This window comes from Parathielavia appendiculata (genome assembly GCF_033297405.1).
Source record: "Parathielavia appendiculata strain CBS 731.68 unplaced genomic scaffold N657scaffold_6, whole genome shotgun sequence".
Classification (NCBI taxonomy): Eukaryota; Fungi; Ascomycota; class Sordariomycetes; order Sordariales; family Chaetomiaceae; genus Parathielavia; species Parathielavia appendiculata.
In genome coordinates this window covers 1,408,704-1,424,496 of record NW_026944225.1, presented here as the reverse complement: position 1 = coordinate 1,424,496, position 15,793 = coordinate 1,408,704, and the positions used below count along the sequence as shown (strand labels likewise).

Genomic DNA, 15,793 nt, shown 5'->3' with positions numbered 1-15,793 from the left:
AAGGTAAAAGTGAGAAATGACGATTCAAAATAGCTTTATCACACGTCCAAATAGAACTGCAGTGCTGCTTTGCGAATGTGCTTGTAAACCCTCAATCACGATGTTTTCCCCGGATTTTGCTCGACGCCACAAACCGCCATGGCGCTTGGCTTGTTTTCAGCATGGTGGCCAGCGGAGTTCCTGACACGAGAGCTGAGTCCACTATCCGACCCACCGTGGCCATGCCAGCAGGCATTCTCACCTCCACTGAGCTCCACTCACTGATTTTTTTGGAGACCCAAAGCAAGATCTGCCGGTTCGATTGTCCACCTGTCTGTTCTTCCACCTCACTGGCATATCCATGGCCATTGCCTACCCCATCCATATAGCTCTCGCAAGCATCGCCCAGAATCAACTCAAAAGCCGAGCACGGATGCACCTACTCTTGGCAGGACAGATAGACGTGAAGAAGGAGGTCAGGTTTCGCGTACAAAAAAACCCACAGACACACAAACACCTGCACCACACAGATGCAGACAGAGTGACAGACAACTGGATATGCCTGTGCATAGTAGCGACCTCACGGCACATTGCCCGTGCATACGGCCCTCTCTTCTTGCCGCTGCACCCAAACCTGGCCCATGACCCCAAGCAAGTATTGATTCTTCATTGGGTAGGTTGGTTCCGGTGAGGCTGTGCTGCCTCCACTGAACCTTGGCGTTTATCGGAGAGCTGTATGTACTTGTACATCTGGTGTTAATTGATGTCGATTTTGAACAATCTGAGCCGCATCTTGAGTAGGGAGAATCATTAATTCAGGCTTCCATTCAGAAAATAAACATGAACATCGTGCCAGATGACAAGATCGAAAGCCCTGTCAAAGTACTCTTGAGAACGTCGTAGTAAAAGAAACGTCACAAACAAAGCTTGCCTATCCCAGGAACAGAACGTCTGGGTTGCCAAGACACTGTCCCTTCACAGAACCTTGACCCCCCAGCAAGTCCACACCCCTTGAAATCGTGGACCGCACGACGCCGATCCCGGCTCCACACCTGGAAACTCCCGGATCTGCCGAAGGCGCCGATCCCTTCCCTCGCAAGCGCAGAGTCGCCGGTGCCATCCACCATCATAGCTGGAAACAGGAACAGACACGGCAACAGCAGTTTCACGGTCAACCCACCGCAGAACAACCCACGACATGGGATCGCATCCTACATCTACGCTAGAGTATCTATATGGACTGTTTGTTGCATTGCATCTCGACAGCCATCCACGCACCCAAACACACAACCGCTCCTCCTTCACCACAGTCATGCTGAGAATGTCCATCAGTTCATCTCCTGCCCCAACCTCTTCCACTGCGAGCAAACCAAACAAAGCCCCCAACCTCTTCCACTGTGAGCAAAGCAAACAGAGCGGACAAGAAGACTCCGTAGGTACAGAATAAACGCTCCTAAGCTCCAGCACCAGCCTCAGCAAGTTTCATCTCTTGCAACAGACCCCCAACTACCTTACCTATCCGTATGCCATAATTCCTCCCATCTTCCTTCCCCACCTCCCCGCCCCGAAGAAGAGGAAACAAAGCGCGCGTATGATACGCTCCATAGCCACTTATCTACTACAGTACCTAGGTAGCTACCTACCTTAGCCATCCCAGTCCCTGATCATCTAGAGAGAGCTGAGTGAGAAAGAGTATCTGCCCAACGGCAGGAGTGGTGCTTGCTAGCAAGTGCCTTTGCTGCTTGATGAACCCGTCAGCATCATAGGTAGATGACAATAAGAAGTAGTACGAACGGAGTGCCGTATCAGGCAGGGCATAGGACGAACACACCTTAACTTGACCTATACCAAAGCATCACCACAACATATCTCCTCACCACCCAAAGAAGATAATAGGCACAGCATCAACACTCTTCAAAAAACAGATACAACGGCAACCATTTGTTGTTCCATTCTCAACTACATGCCTGCCTTGCCTGACTTCATGCCCTGCCCAATGTCCCCCGTATTAGCGCGACCTCACGTAAACGAGACGTAACGGCATGATGCTACTCTAACATGCTACCAAACGCAGCGTCCCGTGAACCGAGAGAGAACACATAGAGAGAGAGCTCATTCCCCAAACCGAGGAAGAAAAAATCAAATCCACCTGCTTGTTGTATGCTCGGGCGCATCATGAACAATTCCTATCAACGAGTGAAAAGGGAACACCTCCATTCCTTGCTGATCCTGTTTCGCTCCAAATTTTCGGTCATCATCTCCTCGGATCTCCTAATTACCACCGCCTTCCCGACGCCACTTGGGCACATACTTGCCAGGAGCACCGCTGGCCTTGAGAGGCTCCGGCGCGGGGCCGTTGTCCTCCCGGTCGCCGCCACGTCCCGAGCCAGCCCGATCCATGGGCACACCACGGCCAGAGGCGACCCTGGGCGGCGGAGGACCAGCACGGTCCGGAGGCGGCGCGGCACCACCGGCAGCGGCCTTAGCGGCTTCCCTCTCGCGCCAGCTGCTGCCGGTCTTGTTGACGAGCGGCAAACGCGGAGGGCCAGCGGCAGGCCTGTCGCCGGAGTCGGCACGCTCCATCGGAGGAGCCGCGCGTGCCGGGGGCGGAGCATTGTCTGATGGCGCCTGGCCAGAAGCAGCAGCAGCCGCCTTGGCCGCCTCGCGCTCTCTCCAGCTGGGCTTGTTGCCGGCGAGGGCGATACGAGGCGGACCACCGGCGGCAGCGGCGATCGGCTCGGGGCGCTCCCGGATGGGCATAGCGGCCGCGGCAGCCTTCTCGGCCCTGCGCCTGGCCATGGCTTCCTCCTCGCGCTGTTGCTGGCGGGCCTGTGCTTCCTTTGCCCTCTCGCGCTCCTTCTCGCGCTCTTCCCGGAGCCTGGCAAGCTCCTCCTTGCGAGCCTCTTGTCGCTTCCTCTCTTCCTCCTTTTCCCTCTCGGCGCGCTCTTCGGCTTCCCGCAGGGCACGCTCCCTCTCTTCGCGCTCGCGCTTCTCGCGCAGCTTCCGCTCGCGGTACTCCTTTCTCCGGAGGTTAACTTGCTTCTCAAGTTCGCGCTCGGCGTCACGGCGGCGCTTCTCGAACATGTCGCGGCGGCGCTCGTGCAGCTCGGACCGGAAGGACTCGTAGAAGGGCATCAAACGGGTCAGGCGGTGCTTCAGCTCCAGGTCCGCCTTGTGCTTCAGCTCGGCTTCCTTGAGGGTCTGGGCCTTGATCAGCTCGTAAGCAGCAAGGTCACGCTCACGCTGTTTGGCGTGGTCCTCGGGAAGCTTCTTGGCTTCCTCCTTCCTGAAAGCACGCTCCAAATGGTCAAGGCGTTTGCCGGTGATGCGGAGCTTCTCAGCAATGGTGTTCTTCTCCCGCTCGAGCTGCTGAAGCTTGATCATGCGAATCCTGTTGCTGTCGAGGTTTTCGAGATCTTCAAGATCGACGTCGTCAAGCTTCAAATCCTTCAGCATACCCTCAACCTCCTTCTTCTTGATCTGCTCTCTCTCAGCAGCAAGCCGTTTCTGCTCCCGAATTTTCTGCTCCTCGGCCAAGCGCTGAGCTTCGGCTTGCTGGAGCGCCTGTTCCTGAAGCATCTTCTTCCGTGCGTTCTCCTTCTCCTTCTGAGCCTGGATCTCCGAAGCCTTGTCCTTGCGCTTTTGGATGATCTCCTTCCTGGCCAAGATCTCGAGATGTTCCTTCTCTGCACCGGACTTGGCACGAGCGTAAGCAGCATCGCGAGCCTTGATCTGCGCCTCGTTGAGAGAGGGATCGATATACCGGCAAGTCGTATACAACACCTCGGCAAGGCGCGTGAGCTGTGAGCGGACGATTTGAGACGGTGTGCTCTGGAGACGCTGCACGGAGCCGGTTTCACTCTCGGCAGAACCGGCAGCCGAGCCCGCGTGAACGGCTTTCGCCGAAGAGAAGACGTCGACGTCGAAGCTCAGAACGCCTGTGGCATGGTCCATGCGGATGGCGAGGTCACCTTTCTTGTTGCCGTTCATGATGAACTTCTCGATAGTGCCGCGGGTGACCTGGAAGGGCTCAGGGAATTGTGCGAGGCTCTGCACAAACTCGAGGTCGACCGTCTCGTACACCTGAGAGAGCTGCTGGAACAGCCGGGTGAGAATAACCTGCTGCAATGGAGCAATATACTTTTGCATCTCGTCATCGGCACCAATTTCAGCCAGAATCGGGGAGATTTTCTGGCAAATCGACAGAGGGTGGAAGTCAACCTCAAGGATGTTGTACAAATCCCGGATCTGAGGACGAGCGCGGCGCAGTAGGGCCTTGGACAGAACGTCACGGAAGAGGCTGGCGCGGGTGGGGGCTTGCGACATGCCGAGGAGGTGAGTCAGGCGCGAGTTCTTGTTCTTCTTCGCCTCGTCGAAGTCGACCATTGCACCGCGCGAACGCGATGTGCTGATCACCGGGATCGACAGAGCCGAGAGGACGACGAAGGTGGCAGCCTTCTGCAGGTCAGCCTCGCTTGCAGGCGGGTTGTCGGACTTCTTGCTCTGGCCAGTGGCAACCATGGCGGCGGACTGGCGCAGCAGGTTGTAGTACCGCGCCCAGGCGGCAGCATGGAAAAGGTAGTTTTCTCCAACCAGGAAGATCCGGGTAAGCTTTTCATAGTAGTTCGCCATCATGATGTTCTTGGGCGGGCGCTTGCTCAGGCTCAGCAAGGTGTGGATGTCCTCAACCGAGCGGAAAGCCTCCTGCCAGAGCTCCAACTCGACAGCGACATTCAGCTGCTGGAAGCGGGTCTCCAAGTGGCGCTGCAGGGTGTCCGGATCATTCAGGTTAATAGCATGCATCTGAGCCGAGTACTTGGCAGCGGTTTGGACATGGTTCCGGAGAAGTTCGCAGAGGCGGCGGAACTCGGTCTTGCGGGTGTACTTGAGGCAGAAGTCGAAGGCCTGCATTGCGGTGCTCTGGTACAGGATTTCAAGTCTGGCATTGTTGCGCAGGATGTCGAGAACGGTCCGATATGCTTCCCAGAGGAACTTCAGCCACGGAGTGACGATGGCGCGGTCGGTACGATCCTTGGACTGCTCGCCAGAGACGGTGGCCAGGAGGATGGATTCGGGGGTCTCGCTAGCCTCGAGATCCTCAACGCTCGCAGACCCGGCGGCCGCGGTGGCTTCGATACTGGACTGGACTTCCTCGGCCTTTTGTTGGGCGACCGTGACCTTTTCGGTGGCCAACTCGATGAACTTCTTCAAAACGAGCTATATCTCCAGTCAGTACATGCACAGCTCAACGACAACAAGCTGGATGAATCTACCTCTATTGTGCCAACATTCGTGTTCTGGGCGATGTTCTTGTACTGGTACAGAGCGTCCTTGGCGAGTTTCCCCTTCTTTTGCTCAACCGCCAGCTCAACGAGCAGGAGCATGACGGGCTCCAGCGACGTGATCGGGACATTGCGAGACCTCTTCGATGTGACGTGCTCGTGCAGCAGGGTAAGGCCCGCCGGGGCCTGGTTGACCCCGATAAGCTCGTGGGCTCGCTTCAAGACATTTTCGGGTTTCTGGTGCGGTGGGGGAGGCTACAAGACCAGTCAGCAGGCGGTCAACGAGAGAATGGGACATTGAGCGGGCGATGCGAAAGCGGGGAGGGGTTGTGAGGTGTAGGTAGTGTTTGCCGACCCAAAGAAAAAGACGCATTCATGCAATCGCATCGGCAACTTACCATGATGGGCAACAAGAGTACGCCGGCGCAGCGTGAGAGTTGCTGGCGACTTGGCTGGCACTGTCCAGAGATTGGATTTTCGCCTCGTGAAGAAATCGTTGCCAAAGCCCTGGCCAGGCAGTCACGGGTTGGTTTGGTTTGCTGAAATTGTTGTGGGCGGAGTGCACGTCACGTGATTCGCTCCGGGACAACTCGGTGTCACAAGCAGACAGTGAAGTCTGATTGATAAGTATAGCGATTGTCCGATTAAGATGAGGGAAATATTAGGAGCTTCGGAGATGTCTTCAATCATCAAGACTCAATTCTTTTCGGTTCTTGGTGATGAGCAATCAGCTAACAAGATGGTTCGGACTCGGAAGTAGAGATGGTGGGGCTCTGCTCGGACCAGAATTTGGAGGGGCATCACGGCTCATATAAACAGCTTCGAGACGGAACAATAGCAACGCGGTGACTGACAATGCAAATGGCGACCCAAACACGGTCAGAATTCTGCACACAACTGAAGTCTTCCCGTCCTCTTCAACGTATGCATTGATGGGTTTGTTTGATCCTCAACACTAAGGTTCGTCTTGCAGGTCGCAGTCCGGAGTTCTAACGGAACAATATGGGTTAGAACAGCCGTGCACTCGGGATGTGGTCGCACACAGCAGCACGTCCAAGGATCAGTAGGGGATGGACCTGGAACTTTAAATTCGATTACTGCACGGAAACAGAGAACGGATGCAAACAAGTGCTCTTGTGAAGTTCTGATAGGCCCCTCAAAGCCCGCAAGTTTTCTTAACTCCGTTGTAGAGTGTCGCGTAAACAGCTGCCAAAGACACGACAGAAGCCTGAATCGAAATTGGAAGTTTGAGACATGGCCCTGAGCAGTGTAACCGATCGAATGTTTCTAGCGGGCGAATCTAACCTTGTCTGGACATCTCATTTTCTTTGCCCCGGCCTGAGCGGGTCTATCGAGCACGGGCCATTGGCGTCCGCTCCTGAGTTCTGCTCTCCCCTTCGCTTCCCCGGCGCCAATCCCATCTGCCCATTCCAAGACTTGTAGCCTTCTGGCATTCCAACAACCAAATAACGTTACCAGTCAATCAATTGCAGCGTCTGGAATCTGTCGTCAGACGTCACTCACAGCACCCAGGATTCCTTCTTGGTATTTTGGTAAGTCCAGTCGCTCATCCATTCTTCTCATGGTCGGTGTATTGTGCCGCTTCCGCATGATACGGCATGGAGCAAAGTGTGCGGACCGACAGCGAGAGCAACCACGTCAATTCAATTGGCCAACATCGCGAGCAATGGAAGCAAGGAGAGAATTGGCGGTGTAAAGGGAAGGGAAGGCCGGGCATGCGAAAAATTGGAGGAGAAGGAAGAGCCATTTGGCATGGCGACAGTTGACTGACATGCCCTCGTTACCTCAGCAGCACCACCATCGAAGAACACCGCGCCCTTCCTAGCGATTTTCGGCCGCCGATTCGCATACAAGCGAGAGCAGCGGCGCCAGCCGATTGCTGCTGCTGCCGATTTGCCCTGTTTACTGGGCTTCTCAAGAAGTACCTTCGCCGCGTGCGCCTCCGCCGCTGTCGAGACCCGGAGCCCCCCAGCGACGCCCATTTTCGAACCGCGATTCGAGTTACCCGCTCTCCCCCGCCGTCACCTTTTCGTCCTCCAAGATGCCTCAATACACATCCCGCGATGTCGGCGATCCGTCGCAGATCAAGAAGAACAAGCAGAGCATGGCCGACCTTAAGCTTCGCCGGCTGACAGAGCTCAACTCACGGCTGCGCGAGGACCTTGACCGGGAACGCATTCCCGTGAGCCAGGCTGCCAAGAGGTGAGGATTCGTGGTCGGCCCCTGTTTTGCTGCACCTGCTAACTCTCTGTCCCTACAGCATTATTGCCTATTGCAACAGCACCAGGGACTTCATGGTGCCCAGCGTTTGGGGCACAGTGCCGAAAGGAGAGGACCCCTACGCGCCACAACAGAGCGGCGGGTGCTGTATAGTCATGTAGGGCGTCTATTTCAGATAATGTCGACTCAGGCGCGGACGGCCACTCCTGCGGTGAGCTTCGGGACGCTTCGGTGGCTAGTGACGCGTGGAGTGCGTGGCCCCCGGTATGGTCGCGCTGGAGTCTCTGGACGCTTTGTCAACGACGGCTTGAAAAGGATCAGCGTCAGCCGGACACCACGGATAACGGGCATGGAAAAAATGGATTACCGGCGGAAGGGAAAAACGGATCATCCAGCACCATCCATCGCCGATACAAAGAAAAAACAACCACAACATCCCGAATCAGCCACGGCAAGGAGGAAGAGCTCTTGCAAACGGACGTGACGACGGCACGGCCTCCTACGATAACGCTATTCCTCATACCCCTTTTTCGGCGGATTGGAGGCTGCCTATGCAAGCTCTTCAGCGTGTAATACTCTAGTTCCTTCATTGTTTCTTCTCATCTGTCTTGTCTTTTACCCGTGACTTGGGCATGGCCTCTCTCCTTGCCCTGCCGTCTTCTCTTTCCGCTGTATATAGGTTAAAGGTTCTGGTATTGGATTGATGAGACGCGGATTGGTGAATGAACAGTATTGAAATCAACCACCTCCTGTCGTGTGCCCAAGTGATTGATGACATTAAGTAGAGTTGAAAAAGGCTCCCACCCGAAGTACCTCAGTCACCTTGTATTGCCGGTTGGGAGACTTCAGGTCTATCTAGTGGGTGGTGTTTTCGAAACGACCTGCCAAATGACGCACCTCAGGTGTCTCCCAATTCGGCCGCCATCGGCACCAGCTATTCCTTCCATAAATCCTGCTCTTGCAGGCAACCGCTTACACAAAGAGTCTTGAAGAGAAATACTAAAATTGCGAGTCATACAAGAACAGCTTTTTTTTCGATACGTCAACAATGGCCGACCATGCACGACCAACATCAGCTGAGCCCCGACTTCCCCGGGTCACGATCCAATTCTGCACGCAATGCAAATGGATGCTTAGAGCAGCCTATGTAAGACCGACGGCCTTTTCTTGATTCTGCTTCTATACATGAATAACCCTTGGCGGTCTACGGGCGATATGTTGGATACCTCCCATCTCATATCTACTCTTTTTCAAGGACACAGCGTCCTCCGGCCTCCCCTTCTCCGACCCTTTGCACGCTGCTTCTATCCCCTTGTATTTACTCATTATTGACAAACGCACACCAGTACGCTCAAGAACTCCTCTCAACCTTCTCCGTCGCCCTGGGTGAGGTAGCCCTGCAGCCTGCCACGGGCGGGGTATTCATCGTCGAGATCATCACCAGTACCAACACCGACCCAAGCGCCGCCACTAACGCCGGTGACGATGAGTGCTCACTGCAACCAAAGAGAATCGTGCTCTGGGACCGCAAGGTTGATGGCGGATTCCCCGAGACCAAGGAGCTCAAGCGGCGGTTGAGAGACGTGATTGAACCGGGAAGGAATCTGGGGCATGTGGATCGGGATTATGGACCGGGGAAAAGTAGTGGTGGTGGTGGTAGTGGTGGGACAGGTCCGGGTACAAGTGAGCGAGGGAAGTTGGAGGAGGGAGGAAAGAGCCGGGAGGCAGAGGGTGTGAAGGTAAGCGAGGGGACTGGGCAGGAAGGCAAGGCATGTAGAGCTGAGGGAGGGGGCAAGTGCGAGGACTGTGAGTGAGCGAGGGGTGATTGGAGAGGACGTGGGAGGTAAGGTTTCAATGCTCTTCAAGTTGGGGATATTAAAGGCTTTTGATGGCGTGGCTTTCGAGTATACGCCTGGGTGGGGGTATGGAGGCTACCGCCGAATCCGAAGCAGGCTCAAGATTACAACGGAGTAACTGCCGATAGACATGTCCGCGGGATGCGAACAAGTCGGTTAGTACAAGGAAGAGTAGCATATTGAGAAATCGTACTTCATCCCACGCTACATCAGCCTCTGTAATCGGGCATCAACCAAGCAGAGGACAGCCCAATCTCGACAAAGACCAACCCAGCGGCTCTTGTTCCTGGAGACCTAAGGGTGATAGACCTCCTGAGAGAGTATCCGAATTCAGAACAGAACGTAACAAGGGAGAGCAGAGCGAGCAGTAGCAGAGGAGTCATTAGTCATTAGATAAAAAGAAGATGATTAAGTCAGAAAACCAGCCCTCCCACACCCCAAAGCGCGACTCACATCCCATACCGTCTCATTCAGGCTTGCTTTCGTCTTCATGCCGTGTCATGCCCTGCCATACCCACCTACAATCCGTCACATCATTTGAATGCCAAGTTTCACCAGTAGCCCATCCTCGTCAGCAGCCACAACAACGACAGCAACGATAAGAAGAAGAAGACGAAAGAGAAGACGAGAGAGAAGAAGAAGAGAAGAAGAAAGAGTAGAAGAGAAGAAGAAAGAGAAAAGAGAAGAAGAAAGAGAAGAAGAAAGAGAAGAAGAAAGAGAAGAAGAAAGAGAAGAAGAGGAGCTCGTTGTCCATGTAGTGGGCCTCCACAGTCATAATCACAGCCCCTTAAGCAACCGAGCAAGCAGGCCAGCAAGCAAAGTATCGTCCCCAGGTATCAATCAACCCCCAGCCCTCAACCACGACAGCCCAATCAATCAATCCCAGGTTGAGACTCAAACATACCCGCGATCTCAGCAGCCAGGACAACAAAACATAACATATCCGGCGTATCGCCCCGCCGCCGTGGGCTCCCATCCCCACCAGGTCCGTTTATTTATCCCAGGCCGAAGACACACAAGTACTCACGTCAGGCAGGGCAGGGCAGGGCAGTCGGACAAGGGACAGCAAAACCAGAACCCAGTCAGATCATTTACACACAAAACACGGCAGACAGAACAACAAAACGGAGGAAGATTGTTATGACGATGATGAATTGTACCGTAGCCATCCCCAATAAACCCGCGCCTTCCGACACAATTTCTCGAGCAACCCCCTAGTCGTCGCCCAACCCCAGCCCAAACCTTGCCTAGGTAGGTAGGCAGCCGAACCCCGATCCTGCCGGACGGGACAGACAAGAGCTCCCAAAAGAGGACAGATAAAAAAACCGAACAACGACCCAGTTAGTGTAGAGGTAAGATAGATTTGGTAGTCAGGTAGGGGGGTAGGTAGCGAGCAGGTACGCCGTCAATTAGAGAGGGAGTGAGGCAGAGAGCGAGACAACGACCAACTTATTTACCCCGTGCTCACGACTCTACTCCCCGCCCTCCTCTGTCTCGCCCTGCACCAAGCCGCCTCCAAAAAGCGAAACCGCCCCGCCGCGTGACCTATCTATACATGTCCGGTGTGTCCCCTTCCTTGGTAGTGACAAGACGGGACAGTCATTATTCGTTTTCCTCCCAAAAAAATTTTGTTGCTGCCCCGACAGCTCTTCTGTGGCGCGGACACTACTATGACAGACATGGCTTCGCTCGGACAGCGGACAACGATGACGATGAGGACGCCGCTGACACGCCTCAGGGTGGTGGCCGAGGCTCGGGGTGAGACGATGGAAGGGGCCGAAAGAAACAGGATGACGGGGATTGCGCTGGCCCCTCTGGCGATCAAAAAACGTGGAGGCAGTAGGCGAATTGACGAGATAATAGCGGTTCCGTTCGCAGTGGCATGGTGTGGCAGATGGCATGTTTATCGGCCGCGCCCGAACCTAGAAATAGAGGAAAGTTCGCATAAACCCTTGACTACTTGGACTGCTTCCGGGGAGTGGTGGGCCGGCTACTGCCCCCCAGGCCGTGGACGTACTTTTGTTTCTTCTCTGCGGGCTTGAGGATCTGGAGCGACACTGTTAGCTGGCTGGGCAAAGCCTGAAGAAGGCCGGGCATCACGAACCTGGAAAGAGCAAAGCAAACTTTCGTCCACGCTCATCATGGCGCCGGCGTTGTCGAACTCGCCACAATAGTTGGGGGCGCTGAAAAGCGTCACGAGCTGGCGCTTAGAGAAGAACTCGTAGCCATCCTCAACGACTTGGTGGGCACGGCAAATGAGATCCATGTCGTGTTTTTGGAGGAAGCGGGAAACGACATCTGGACCGAAGGTGAAGGAGACACCGCGGTCGTTCTCGGACCAGCCAGTGATATCCTTGTCCGGATCGGACCACAGGAGATCGCAGAGGAGCCCGCAGTCAGGGATCTAAGGAGTCAACAGAGTCAGTTGAATGCCAAATCAAGCGAGAAGACTAATGGGGCATGCTCCACGTACGTCAGTAGGCCGCATGACACGACGAATCTGCTCCATCGAGTTCAGATCGGGGCTCAAACCACCGTGCATGGTGAAGATCTTCTCGTCAATGATGGCGGCAATGGGCAAGCAGTTGAAGCAGTCGGTAAACGTCTTCCAGAGCTTGATGTTGTAGCGACGCTTGCACTCGTCGTAGAAGCCATAAATGCGGTTGATGGACGCGCACTCATGGTTGCCCCGCAAAATGAAGAAATTCTCGGGGTACTTGATCTTGTAGGCAAGCAGCAGGCAAATGGTCTCAAGAGATTGCTTGCCACGGTCTACGTAGTCACCGAGGAAGAGGTAGTTGGCCTCGGGCGGGAAACCACCATACTCGAAGAGGCGGAGCAAGTCGTAATATTGCCCGTGGATGTCGCCGCAGATCTGAATGGAAGAGACGGGCATTTAGCCAGAGAACCCAAAGTGGAAGAGGTCACGCGAGGCATCCGCGTCGGACAGACTGGGGCGACAGCAATGTCTCACCTTGATAGGAGCTTCAAGCTCAAGCAGGATGGGCTGGGAAATGAAAATCTCGCGCGCCTTGGTGCAGAGATAACGGATCTCGGCCTCGAGCAGCTGGACCTGCTTGCCTGGGCGGCTGCCCCGCACCTCCAGAAGGCGGTCGATTATGGAATCGAGGTCGACGTCGTGCTGGTCCGCCATTGCAAAATCCCCTCAATCCTCCTTGCCGAAACGATGGCGCGAAAAACAAAAATGGGGCTCGGTGGTGACCGGCAGATCCCCAGTAGCGACTGAAAGGAAACGAAGAGAAAGGTAGACGCGAGAACAACTAGGGTAAGATACACTTCTGGCACTGGATCCGTAAAGGAGGGAAGTCAGCACGCTGTTCGAAAAGATGACATGAGAATTGTGGTTTGGATGGACGCGCCCGTCTTGAGGAATCGTGCGACCTCGGGCGCGGCACTGGTCGCAAAAACCCAGTGAGTGCAGGGAGGTGGGAGCTTACCTGGCTGGGTGCTCACAAGTGATCGCAGCAACGAGTGGAATATGTCGGGGCGAAAGCGCAGTGAAAATGCCCCTTTGTCGTCTTCTCAGCTGCTTGCAGGAATGAAGAAGACTGCTTCTAGAAATTTTTGGGATGGTGTGGGATGGCGATTTTGCTATCGTCACCGTGTTGGCAGATTGCTGGGGGCAACTTGCAGCCGCAGACAGGCGATGCTGTGTCGACAGGATAATCTCGTCGGTATCACAGGGCGCCGGGTATCAACAACCAAAATGCTGGTTTTGATCGCTCTGTGGACGTTGTCGCTGGGATGGGCTGCAGGCCGGTCGTCGATGAAGGGAGGAGTTGAGGTTGTTTGTGTTGGGGCTGCCACGGTCGGAACTGGGAAGGCAAGGTGGGAGAGGTGGTGGGTGCAAATCGCTCCGTTGGCAGGAATTCGCAGGTGCTGTCTCCGCGTCAGGGGATAAAATGTCGACTGAAGCGGTGCTTTCGGTGAGACTTGGAGTCGCCGTTGGTTTCGTGGTTTACGTGCACGAAATTGCTCTTCAGGTCAGGACAAAGGGCCTGGAAAAATTGAAGTTGTGTCGCTGATGAGTCCAGGCTGGAGGAGAACACGGCACAGCCGGGCAGGTTTGGTAATGAGCAGGGGCACTTGCACAGGGCTACGCAGTTTGTCGGAAGGCACCACTCGCGCTCTTGGCCGGAGCGGACCCGCTCTCCTAGTTGCTCGTCGCGAAAAATTGCAGCAGCCCACGCTAGACCCTGTCGCTGGGTACAGCCAGATACTAACGAACTGACATACAGTTTTGCTTGGACTCTGTTATCAATGTTTTCAGCGTGCTTGCGATTGGCCCCTCAGTGGGACACCCTCGTCGTCTTCTCCCTGTCCTTTGTCCTTGGCAACCGTCTCGAAGACCGAGCCCGTTCACGAGTCTTGACACTTTCTTCCCATATATCCTTATTCAGGTAACTTATCTGGAGCTGAGGACGACGGCCACGACACAGATTCTGTTGTTGAAGGCTAACATTATCGTGTGGACAACGATTTCCGAGCGGCTTTGACCGATTCCCGTGCTGCCGCTTATTATGGCCCTCGTCTGACCGCGGCCAGGAACACCTTCAGCTTGACATCCGGGGTCAGCCTCGGCCGGGTGCCACCGGGACTTCGTTTTCATGTCCCCTTCACCCGTTGTGGCCTCGGGCGTGTGGTCGCTGTTAGGCATACTGACAAAAGGACGGCTGCAGAGATGCACACTTACTGCGCTGCAACTCCATAGTTGTGCAAGCGACAACGCCAGTTGGTGATGATGTTAATCGGGAATGAGGACTCACACACACCCCCATATGCTCCCACACGCCCCCTTGGCGCTGGATCTGGGCTGCGCCCCAGGGGGCCGATCCCTGGTGGTGTGGGAGAAGTGTCAAAAGTTTGGGGCTCTTGTCGATGTTGCCGCTCACCTTGACCTCTCGAGAAGGTATCTGATTCGTCGGCGGGACTTGTCATCCCTTGATCATTCTCCGCCGAGGAGGCTCGACTTCGCTCAAAGGTTCCGTCTGGCTTGTTGACCGAGGTTTCACCCAGCGACTGATCGAGAACTTCCCCCATCTGCATGCTGCACTCGACGCATTCGGTGTGCCGGATCCTCGGCGGTTGGGCGGCAGTGGGTCTTCTTTGTGGTTGACTCACCTGTCTGTCTTGTTATCGCCAGCATCGTAGATGATGCTGGCGTGCCTGTCCGGACACTAATAAAGAACAGTGATGACTTACAACTCTCGGCTGTCAATCTCAGACATCGCTGGTTGACAAAAGCTACCTTATCTACATTACCTTCCAGGTTTCCTTTCAAACTTACACGAGAGGCGGCAACTGCCAGCATGGTCTCTGCCCCGCGTTGAAACACGAGCGGCTGCCTTGCCAGCAACCAAGCGGGGCAACAGCTCTGCCCCTCCTTGATGCTGTCATCATGCGCAAGCAGCGCAAGCAATAAGCAGCTAACCATCGCCAGATTGTCACCAATTGGAGGCCGGCAGCGACACAACCTCACCCTCATGAAACACAACGGCGTCAGACATACCTCGGGTCACATGATCGGCCCGCTCCAGACCTGATCAATTCTGCGCAGTGTGACCCAACTCTGGGGCAAGATCGTGAATCGCACCGTACAACACGGCAGGCTGATACAAGCCTCGTTATTGAGAGTTGCCCGGCCGCTGATCCTCCACGAATCTCGAGTTCCGGATGCGTGGTTTGTCCCCTGTCTTATGTCATAAATGGAGCCCTGATAGGCCCTCGCTGTTGATCAAGGGAGCAACAACATCATATATGGAGATCTCTAGAGCGCAATATTACCTTGAGCAACATTAGATTCATCAGAACTGCGACCTTGGTGTTACGGCTAGGCTCCGCAATAGTGTTTTGCTTGCTTGAGGCAACCACGTTCAACTAGGGCGGCAGCAGACAATCAACAATTTCCCGAATAATCAGCATACAGTTACGAGCTGCCTGCCTCTTTAAGCACCAGGGCAGTCTTCAGGTGACCCTCAAATCTACCATCCGAGGCATATCTGCCATTCGATGACTGTGATCCATACACATTTCGTCACGTATACACACGCAGACGAAGTGGCAAACTTTGAACCAGGCAGGAGCGCACAATGCTGGTAATATCAACAACAAGGTATCTTCTAACAATCGAATCTCGTCCTTCAAATGACTATGCTCCATAAGACCTGTACTGCGATCCCGCAGGAAAAAAGCGCAATGCCCGTCCGATCGATACCTCAGACGCCCTCGACTCCATACATCTGATGTAAAACCTAACAGAGAATCTCAACAATGAATAATTGCACAACTCATCTCTGCCCGTCCCATCCTCAATCCGTCCTTAGCAGACCAGTCCACCCTGTTGCTGGAATCCGTCCAGCTATCCGTCCTTGCTGTTTAAACCCTGTTGGAAAAGAAGCGAAAAGCCTAGAATGC

General features: G+C 54.7%; 5 protein-coding genes across 5 annotated transcripts; 2 read left to right on the top strand and 3 right to left on the bottom strand.

Moving 5' to 3' along the window:
- Positions 1-1,800: 1,800 nt before the first annotated feature.
- N657DRAFT_596917 (eukaryotic translation initiation factor 3 subunit A) lies at positions 1,801-6,018 on the bottom strand. The gene is made up of 3 exons (XM_062790014.1): positions 5,660-6,018; positions 5,253-5,516; positions 1,801-5,196 (listed from the first exon to the last, which is right to left on the bottom strand). The coding sequence occupies exons 1-3, from the start codon at positions 5,660-5,662 to the stop codon at positions 2,251-2,253; spliced, it is 3,213 nt and encodes a 1,070-aa protein (XP_062647727.1). The 5' UTR covers positions 5,663-6,018; the 3' UTR covers positions 1,801-2,250.
- A 1,305-nt stretch (positions 6,019-7,323) lies between these two features.
- On the top strand, positions 7,324-7,663 carry N657DRAFT_573271 (uncharacterized protein; the record flags this gene model as incomplete). The annotated part of the gene is made up of 2 exons (XM_062788955.1): positions 7,324-7,484; positions 7,543-7,663. 2 exons carry the CDS (start codon positions 7,324-7,326, stop codon positions 7,661-7,663), a joined length of 282 nt encoding a protein of 93 aa, XP_062647726.1.
- Positions 7,664-8,411: 748 nt separating this feature from the next.
- N657DRAFT_645562 (uncharacterized protein) lies at positions 8,412-9,720 on the top strand (the record flags this gene model as incomplete). The annotated part of the gene is made up of 2 exons (XM_062792968.1): positions 8,412-8,649; positions 8,849-9,720. Coding segments are annotated over exons 1-2 (563 nt in total), but the record flags the coding sequence as incomplete, so codon positions are not given.
- A 1,594-nt stretch (positions 9,721-11,314) lies between these two features.
- Positions 11,315-12,512, bottom strand: N657DRAFT_572935 (Metallo-dependent phosphatase; the record flags this gene model as incomplete). Its single annotated transcript, XM_062788921.1, has 4 exons — positions 11,315-11,404; positions 11,463-11,762; positions 11,832-12,233; positions 12,333-12,512. 4 exons carry the CDS (start codon positions 12,510-12,512, stop codon positions 11,315-11,317), a joined length of 972 nt encoding a protein of 323 aa, XP_062647724.1.
- A 1,272-nt stretch (positions 12,513-13,784) lies between these two features.
- Positions 13,785-14,607, bottom strand: N657DRAFT_634120 (uncharacterized protein; the record flags this gene model as incomplete). Its single annotated transcript, XM_062791253.1, has 6 exons — positions 13,785-14,037; positions 14,073-14,076; positions 14,146-14,214; positions 14,272-14,456; positions 14,501-14,545; positions 14,582-14,607. The coding sequence occupies 6 exons, from the start codon at positions 14,605-14,607 to the stop codon at positions 13,785-13,787; spliced, it is 582 nt and encodes a 193-aa protein (XP_062647723.1).
- Between the last annotated feature and the right edge of the window lie 1,186 nt (positions 14,608-15,793).